Genomic DNA, 10,348 nt, shown 5'->3' with positions numbered 1-10,348 from the left:
CAAGACAAAGCAGGACAAGGGAACAACCAGTCCAAATGATTTGAAATTAAAGAGATTCGTTCGTCTAATTTTTTAAAGGTATATTTAGAAGTGGGACTTGAATAGAAAGAGTGAAAAAATACAATTTTTTTAATCAACCACTTGAATTACATTCTATGCATTCTAATTATTCAACCAGAGGTTCTAGACATATCATCATAGTTATGGTTGACAAGGGGTTCTGTTTTGTTAAGTACGGCATCGTTAGAGGTTTATGCTTTTATTAGGGTTTTGTTCATGGACCATGATTGTTTTTCGAAACCAATATAGCTAGATGGAACTGATGGGTGACTGCAATGTGCATATTAAAGGCGAATCACAAGGCCGTTTAGCTTTGCCGGTGGAGTAATCTCGTTATCCCAGATGTAGGAGAATTCAAAGTAGTATAGCCGAGATCTCTCAATTCCTGAATTCCAAAAGAGAATCCTGGTATGAGGGTTAATTGTGAGCTAGATCGGAAGATAGACCGATGCTAAACGAAGAAATGAAGCTGCTATGGGCCTGAAAGTGATATCTGATGCACTGCAAGCCAGCCAAGGGCGTTTTCTGCTTATAATTTACAAGAATCTCATCTAGTACCAACTCCAATAGTCTTGATAAGCTGGACATAGCTGACCAGGTGGGCATTTTTTTTTATATTCTTTGGAGTAGGGTTCAGTGTTAGAAATTGTAATTACTTATTAGAGAGTCAATTAATTTAACTGAGTGTTGAGTGTTGAGTGTTGAGCGTTAGTCTAGTCAAGTGATGGATAAAGAGTTAATTGCAGTCCATATTTAGAGTGTGAGTTAATTGAGTTAAGTGTGTATGTATGTCAAGATATTTTAGGCTAGTCGCTAGTTGGAAAATTTGTGTGATCAATAGAAGAACTGCAACTCATATGTTTTATGTGTGAATTTAAGTCAAGTGATAGATAAAGAGTTAATTGCAGTCCATATTTAGAGTGTGAGTTAACTGAGTTAAGTGTGTATGTATGTCAAGATATTTTAGGCTAGTGGCTAGTTGGAAAATTTGTGTGATCTATAGAAGACCTGCAACTCATATGTTTTATGTGTGAATTTAATGTTTTGCCTCCTCTACATTTCTAACGCCTGCAATGCATGATAAGTTGAGGTGAATTGAGTTTAGTCTACATTAGTTTAGTGAGTTTGCATGAACAATTTAATTAAAATTAAATAAACTCTAATAATAATAAAATTTGCATGATTTATATCTAATAATAATAAAATTTGCATGATTTATATTTAATAAGTATTAGTATTGTACTTATATCGCTGTGGTTAGATCCTTGTGAGAAACATGAGCCAGAAGAGCAAAAACCACAACACACACAGCATGTGAGAAAGTTTAATTAATAGAAGTTTATTTTGTATTTTCCTCCTCTTCCTTTCCATCATTAGCGAGCTGTCAACTATATGATGTGAACGGATAAAACATTGATATTTCATTGGATTAGATTATAAATCATTCTGTATTAGATTGAATTAGGTTTACATACGTTTTACTTATACAATATTTTCCTAAACTACAGTCAAATAATCACTCTGAAAAAAGCGATCAGGAAGCCACCAAGGAAGAGATGTCAGCAGATCGGAAAGGATCAGCCAAAAAAGATGTTAGGGTCAATGGTGACACCAGTGTAGGATCCTCTCCGCATGTTTGCGCTCATGCTTCCAAGGCATTGAGAGTTCGCTCTTCTACAAGTAAAGATCGTCACTGTAAAGTGAACACTCCGAAAGGACACCGGGATCGAAGGGTGAGGCTTGCTGTTTCCACTGCCATTCAATTGTACAGCCTCCAACATAGATTGGGTCTTCAACAGCCAAGCAAGGTATTGGACTGGCTCATCAGTAAATCAAAATCTGCAATAGATGGACTGCCCATACCGTCCTCTATATCTAACTTTAACTGCAGGGCATGTAATACTATTCAAAACAACGGGCCAACAGTTGTAGATGTCATTTCAACCTCGAGAGGAGCAAATGGAATATCTCACCCTGTGCCTAAAATTTTACCATTCTGGATAGAGAAAGAAAATGAGACGAAATTCCACAATGGGGAAACGAATGGGGAAGAACTGAATGTTGGTACAACGAATGTTGGTACAACGAATGTTGTCCATCTTTCAATGCTCCAGAATAGGACTGAAGCAAGTGCCCTTGTTCCGATATGCAGTGAACGAGAGAGGCTCCAGCCGTCAGTGCTTCTGAAGAAGGGAAACACACAAGAGGGGATGGCATTCACAAGTCCTTTTCAGGAACAAGAAGGGGTCGCGATGACAAGTCCTTTTCAGCAACAATCAGGGTGCTTTGATGTACGACTCAGTTCGGCCGACAATTCAAATGCAAATTTGGCACCTTTTTATTCATTGCGCATGCCAAGGCACGAAGCACAATTTGGGAGGGATCAAGAAATAATGCGGGCTGCAAGTAGCACTGCAACTCTTCTGCCGTTGGTTTTCTGTTCAAATCGTTTTGATTCGAGTCGACATGATGGGAAAACAAATAAGTTCTCACAGAAATGTAAGACACGGCTTACTTCTTCTTTGCAAGACAATGACAGCATTTACGCAGAAGAACCTTTGAGGCTTTCGGGTAACATTAATAGCTATATTAACACAATAGTGCCCAGCGTCTCTGCAATCCCTATCCGTGAAAGCATTGCCTCTTGGTCGACGACAGTTACAACAGAAGTCCAGGAGGGCGGTGGAGGGAACGGCATCTACTTTGAACGATGCCACTGAAAGTTCGTCAGGACGGTGCCGGCATTGCATATCTCCTCCAGATATCTTAATTTCAGTAAAATATCAGGTACTTCAATCGCAAATAGAAAGTTAGTTCTGTTCCTTTTAGCGCCATGGGAATTATTTCTTAGCGGAGATAATCGCCTTTCCACAGAAATAAAACAAAAAATTAAATTGGGAGCCCTCTAATATAAATTTGGAAACCACAAGTCTGACCTTCCTTCAAATTTTCAACTGACTGCACTTTATTATCAAGATTCGCACACTTCTGTTTTTCCAGGTTTATGCCACTCTTTGTCATGACCGCAAAAACGCAGACAGAGAGGGAGAATCTTATTTTACTGTCCAATAACAGAGCTTTAACTCATGACGCAATCAGCAGTCATGATGAATCGTATGATGTATGACATTCCCAATCACATGTCCGAATCAATCAGTATTAATGGTTAAATGAGCAATCATCCCTCAAGATACAATGAAGAGGAATGGAAGATTTGGAAGAGGAATAGATTCCTCATATTGAAAAATTAAATCACTAAATATAAAATATATTATTTTTAATAAAATAAATATGGATAAATATTATTTGAAAAATGATTTAGAGAGTTTTATAAAGAATATTGATAAATATTATTTGAAAAATGATTTAGAGAGTTTTATGATGAAGAGTAAATGTTTACTTTAAGGATTGTTTTATTTGACAAAGTAATTTCATTTTTTATCACATTAAATTTTTTGAGTGAAAGTCGCTCAAATTTTCTCTTCCATTTTTGTTGATGAGAGAAACAAAATATCCCTTGCCACACTTACAAAGGACCATCCATTTATTTATTTAGCACAATAGATTGTCATTGTTAACATCCATTTATTTGACCATTGTTTTGAGTCTTTCAACCTTGGAAGTGGGAGAGTAGAGGTCCATCAAATGATTAGGGAATGCACCTCTCAATGTTAGGGAAGGCACTTCTCAATGTTTGTAAATGACTTTACAATTAAATTGACTTTGGATTATTATAAAACATCAATACAATATTTTAAACAAATTATATTATATATGGAAAAGTAGCAAAGTTTGCTTTTTAATTTTTTGAAAGTTTTTTATTTGATCTCGTTAAATTATGTTAATATTTATTTTTAATTTTATTTAATTTTAAAAAAATATATATTAATAATATTAAAATATTAAATATAGTATTATTATAAATATTATACTTAATTTTCATATAGCGTATGTTAAATTTTTATTTTATATTAATATTTATTTTTATTTTACTTATTTTTAATTAAAATATTTATATAAGAACAATGAAATTTATATATACCCATAGAATTTAAAGCAAAATTTTATAGAAATCTTCTTTTTCCTTAGAATATTTAGATGGATGACCACTCAACCACTATTTTCAATAAAGGTCAATACAACATTCAGAGTAGATGTTAACATCTATGGAGTAGTCTAAATATGAACCTAGGCTTTCTTATCAACAATATAATTCAAGTAGATAGCTCAACCAATAATCATTGAGTGTAGGTGCACATACACATTAGTGAACTATCCAATTTTTGGTTAAAACAAAAGTAAAACCCCAAGATATGTTGTTTCATAGTTTTTTAAGCAAAGTCCATGTATAAATATATTGAGGATTGAACCTACTTTTAACTAAAATGGAGTCTAATTCCCTCAAACCTGTTATTTCAAAATTATTTAAATAAGACATATGCATTAATGAGTTGAAAATAAAATTTAAATTAATTATGATAAACTAATATTAATCCATTGAAATTCAATTAATAAAATAATTAACCTAAAAAATATTGAAATTTAAGTTGATTGGTGTGAAAAACATATCTATTATTACAATATGTAATATATTCAAAATTTTGTATTATTATACTATGTGATTTGTGTGAAAAACATATCTATTATTACACTATGTAACATATTCAAGATTTTGTATTATTATACTATATACTACATTTGATATTTTGAATATTATGTACTTTGCATTAAAAACTTATGTAAATAATGTAATGAAAAATTTACATATCAAATAACTATATTTAAATGTTTATAACATTTTTAATGAATTGTCTTTTAAAAAAAAATTAATAAATAATAATAAATTAATATTTAACAAAGAAACTTTTAAACATAGAAATTTATCTTAACATTTAGGAATTTTGGTTAATCTAACTAATCCATGATATGCTATCTATAAAATATTTGGTAATATTTTTGAAAAAATATTCAAATTTATAATAATTTTATATAGTCTCTATATAAAGTTTCAACAATTTTTAAGATAAAATAATCATGTACTATAAAATTTGAGTGAAACATTTTGAAAAAATAGAAATTAACAATTTTTTTTGAAAAAACATAGAAAATTAACTCACTTGCAAATATTACTCCTAAAATTTTTCATTTTTAATTTTCAATATTAGGTATTTTTTTTTAAATAAATAATTTAAATTTATAAAAATAAAAAATAAATTTAGAATATTGCTTGATATTAAAGTTTAAATACTCACACAAATGGTATTTATAAACGGTGAAAAGGGAAAAATAACATTTTTAATATAAATTCACTCCCCACTTATTTTTAATATCTTTAATATGCTATGTTTGCAACCTATAATATGTTCATGTGCTTTTCATATGTCTTGGTATATCCTGAAATTAAAAATAGGTGAAAACACTGAATACATGGCATATGTGGGGAGTGTGTGAAATATATAAATTCACTCCCCATTCCTCCAATCCTTCTTCCAACACGAAGGGAGAAAAGGGTTTCCCAAAAAGATAAAATAGAGGTCGTAAAAAGAGTTCAAATTGCAGATCCAGTTTCCCAAAAAGATAAAATAGAGGTCGTAAAAAGAGTTCAAATTTCAGATCCAATAGATAAAAGGTGAGCTTACTTAACACTTTCATATTTCTCCCAGCTAGTTGTGATGTGAGTAACTCTAGTGAGTAATTATAGATAGAATAAGGTGAGCTTACTTAACACTTTCATATTTCTCCCAGCTAGTTGTGATGTGAGTAACTCTAGTGAGTAATTATAGATAGATTTATTCTAGGGAAACTGTAACAATTCTTATAAAAAATCTATGTAATAAAGTTAATAAAGGAAAATAATAACCAAGGTCATGGGACATGTATTCTAAGTTGAATGTTGGAAAAAAACACAATGATGGGGATCACTAGTGATTAATTAATGACTATGGAAATTGGCAAAGGCAAAGTGATATTTATTGGCATTTATTTACAAAAATAATGGAAAAGAGGAGAAAAGGAAGGTGAAAGGTAACAAGTTGCATGTGAGGAGGAAATTAAAGGAAAAGTAAGGAAAATGAATAAAATAGTGGCTTTAACAATAAAAAGATTTTTGTGGATCAGTTCACAACTTTTGTCAGTTTTAGCTTGGAGCTTTCTACTCTATTCTCTCTCTCATACTCTTGCACACTTAGAGTTTTCTTGGAGAACTCTTGGAGTATTGTGGCATACTTGGGATTTGGAGCAAGAAGGCAAAGGAAAAGAAGGAAAGTGCAAGGGGACAATGGGATGAGTGGCTACAACAAGTTTTCTTTGAAGCTACTAATTTGCATGTATGATTTCCTTGCTAGTTTTGGCATGCATGGCATATGCATGTGGTTTTTTTGTTGTGATTTCTCATTCACATGGAGATTGTCTGGATTGATAATGGCTTTGGCTAACCTTGCCATTTCCTGGATAGCCATGGTGTTGGGGGTTTTCCATTTTAATTTTAAATTGTTGCTCATGTTCCTTATGGCTGTGAGTTGAATTATTAGTTCCTGGAGTCTTGGTTGGACAAATGCACTAGAAGCTTTCTAACATCTTGGGTTGAGTTACTTGTCTTGGAATCCTTGGTTAAACAAATGCTCCAAAGCACTTGGTGGCTTGAGTTACTAGTCCTGGGAGCCCTGGTTGGAAAAACACACTGGAGTCTAGCGATAGATATGGATTGAGTTACAAGTCCTGGAAGCCTTCATTGGAACAAACTCTCTTGAGCCCTGGACAACTTGGGTGGAGATTGATCTAGTGATGGTTAGTGACATCTGATCATGAGGTGGAATCACTAGTTAAAGGTTGAGGTGGTTGGTGTTTGGAAGCCTTGGTTTGGTGTTCCTGGTTTATTCCATGAGATCCCACATTCATGCTTGGAATGTGGCATGAGGGTGATTGATTGAAAGAGAAATTTGGTTGATCCCAATCTATGGACGGGTGGTATGTGGAAGTCCTTGACTTGGTTATATTTTCATATGTTAATATAAGTTTCTTTTCATTTGGTATTTCACGAGTAAATGTGTTTGTCATTATGTGGCTTTAATGGTGGTTTCATTATTGATATTTCTCTCGTTATTTGTTAGTTATAAGCATGTTTTATGAAAAAATTGCGTTATGGTTGTCATCATGTTTTTATTAGTAGATGAAATGTTAATTAATGCATGACCTAATAGATGATCTTGGAGCTAATATGAGGAGGCATCGATCCTTCTTGAATATTTTCAGATAATTATGAGACCCCTATGTTCATATGTGTATGTATGACCTGTACATTGCATGTTTATGATATATTTGATGGAAATTTTGTCATGGCTAGTATGGGTCAGGTCCAGACCTTGTTCAAGTGTTTACATTACTAGCCTTATTTCATCATTATTTACCATTTATGGAAGTTTCATGAAGTTCTCGGCAGAGGCCTGAGTCCTAAACCTGAAAAAGTGGCTCAGAATTCAGAGTCTCTAGCACAAAACTTCTTGAAAAAGGCTGCAGTTGCATGGATGCCTTGTTGTGGGAGTGACTAGAGAGTCTCGGTCGCATAGAAGGATTGTCATGGGAGTGAGTAGGGTCTAGTTTTACATAGCATCAAGTTATCTCAAGGGTTGGACATGTGGAGGGGTTGGTTGGCTCCTAAAGGTTTTGTAGCTTCTGAGGAAGGTCAAATTGGTCTTTTCTTGTTATTTCCACTTACTTAACTATACATGGTAATTTTAGTCATATCATAGTAACTCTTCATCACGTGTTTACCTCGGTGGACATGTTAGCTTGGGTAAATATGGGAGGAGGGTGGTAAAGAGTGGTATCAAATCATGATTTTGTTCTCCTTGGGTGATGTCTGGTTCCCTTTTCTCTTTAGATGAATGTGTTGTCATGTGTACATGTCAGTTGCATATATGTTCATTATGCTTGTGGTCTATGTGTTTTTTATGTATGCATGGTAAGGGACATTGTTGTCGTCGTATTTTCATGCAAAAGTTGATGAGGTTGTTGTTGGGATGTGTTCACTATGAATGCATGTTAGTGTTTATATGTATTTTTTATGCATGTGTGTCGTCCATATGTTTGTTATGCATAATACCTAGTCAGTGTTATAATTGTGGCATTATGCATGGTAACTAGGATAATGATTGAGATGATGTCTATATACTGTTATGATTATGATTATACATGTATTGTGCTAATCTGATTGATCTTGCAAACAATATATTCTCCCCTAAACTATAATGAGGTACATTGGTTGTTTATAATTTGGTTTAGTAACATAATATACTTTGTAGGAAGAAAAGATCAAATATGACTTGCAAGGTGGTAGACTACAGTTCACAAAATTCTCCCTATATATTAGATGAACAACATGGTGATGAGTACTCCCCTCACATCGCAGACACTCTGAGAAGTTTGAAGGTAGAGATAAGAAGTTTCAAAGAAGATAATGACTGAATCATTCAAACAATAGAGAGACTTGCTAGGGCATATGAGAAACAAGGAGAAGTTAATGCAATTATCCTTCAGAGCTTGTCAGACTTGCAGAGGTAAGGACCACTTAGAATCAATCATGGACAGGAGGATAGGATTGATGGAGCATATGGTAGTAGGTCACATGGTGGGCAAAAGTTGGATATAGATGACATGGGAAGAGATGGTAGATTCTTGGATACACCTGATAGGCGATGAAGTGGACATGGGATTTATTCTAGATTTGGTTCAGACAAGTATCATGGTCATCATCATTATCATCCTTACAAGAAGAGTGGCATGAGATATTTGCCGAATGAGTTTAAGAAAGTAATTTTATTTTTTATCATTAATTAAATTTTTGGAGTAAAAATCGCTCCAATCTTTGGCTTCCACTTTTGTTGACTAGAGAAACAAAATATCCCTTGCCACACTCACAGTGGACCATCCATTTATTTATTTAGCACAATAAATTGTCGCTGTTAACATCCATTTATTTATTTGACCATTGTTTTGAGTATTTTAACTTTGGAAGTGGGAGAGTAGAGGTCCATCAAATTATTAGAGAATGCACCTCTCAATGTTAGGGAAGGCACCTCTCAATGTTTGTAAATGGGTTTGTAATTTAATTAACTTTGGATTATTATAAAATATTGATACAATACTTTAAACAACTTATATTATATATGGAAAAACACCTTTCATTTGAGAATTACAAAATTTAGTTCTTTATTTTCTGAAAGTTTATATCATATATGGAAAAACATCTTTCATTTGAGAATTACAAATTTTGCTTCTTTATTTTCTAAAAGCTTTTTATTTGATTACATTTGATCATGTTAATATTTATTTTTAGTTTTATTTAATTTAAAAAATATATATATTAATAATGTTAAAATATTAATTATGGTATTATTATAAATATTATAAGTAATTTTCATATAGCATATCTTTATGTTAAATTTTTATTTTATATTAATATTTATTTTTCTTTTACTTATTTTTCATTAAAATACTTATATAAGAACAATGAAATTTATACATACCCACAAAATTTAAAGAAAAATCTTATAGAAAGTCTTTTTTTTTCCTTAGAATATTTAGATGGATGATCGCTCAACCACTACTCTCACTAAAGGTCAATACACCATTCACAACAGATGTTAACATCTATGGAGTAGTCTAAATATGAACATATAACCTAAGGCTGCCTTATCAACAATATAATTCGGGTAGATAGTTCAACCAATGATCATTGAGTGTAGGTGCACATAAGCATTAGTGAATTATCCAACTTTTGGTTAAAACAAAAGTAAAACCCCAAGATATGTTGTTTCATAGTTTTTTAAGCAAAATATATGTACAAATATATTGAGGATTGAACCTACTTTTAACTAAAATGGAGTCTAATTCCCTCAAACATGTCATTTCAAAATTGTTTAAAGAAAACATATTCATTAATGAGTTGAAAATAAAATTTAAATTAATTATGATAAGCTAATATTAATTCATTGAAATTCAATTAATTTGTGTGAAAAACATATCTATTATTACACTATGTAGTATATTCAAAATTTTGTATTATTTTATTATGTACTACATTTGATATTTTGGATATTTTGTACTTTTCCTTAAAAAATTTAAGTAAATAATGTAATGCAAACATTACATATCAAATTACATATCAAATAACTATATTTAAATGTTTATAACATTTTTAACGAATTGGTTTTTTAATAAAAAATAAAAAAATATTTTTTAACCAGGAAAATTTTAAACATGGAAATTTATCTTATCGTTTAGAAATCTT

General features: G+C 31.9%; 1 protein-coding gene across 1 annotated transcript; it reads left to right on the top strand.

Moving 5' to 3' along the window:
- Positions 1–287: 287 nt before the first annotated feature.
- On the top strand, positions 288–2,926 carry LOC149151478 (uncharacterized). Its single transcript, XM_089445239.1, has 2 exons — positions 288–658; positions 1,569–2,926. The coding sequence occupies exon 2, from the start codon at positions 1,617–1,619 to the stop codon at positions 2,778–2,780; it is 1,164 nt and encodes a 387-aa protein (XP_089301365.1). The 5' UTR covers positions 288–658; positions 1,569–1,616; the 3' UTR covers positions 2,781–2,926.
- The last annotated feature ends 7,422 nt before the right edge of the window (positions 2,927–10,348 follow it).

Source organism: Pinus tabuliformis, chromosome 9 (genome assembly GCF_031772625.1).
Source record: "Pinus tabuliformis cultivar Carrire ecotype Pingquan chromosome 9, CPIR1, whole genome shotgun sequence".
NCBI lineage: Eukaryota > Viridiplantae > Streptophyta > Pinopsida > Pinales > Pinaceae > Pinus > Pinus tabuliformis.
The sequence above is the reverse complement of the archived record's forward strand: the minus strand, read 5'-3'. Positions and strand labels throughout refer to the sequence as shown.

Excerpts from the sequence above, each read along its gene's own strand:
- LOC149151478 (XM_089445239.1), top strand. The coding sequence starts at position 1,617 with ATGTCAGCAGATCGGAAAGGATCAGCCAAAAAAGATGTTAGGGTCAAT.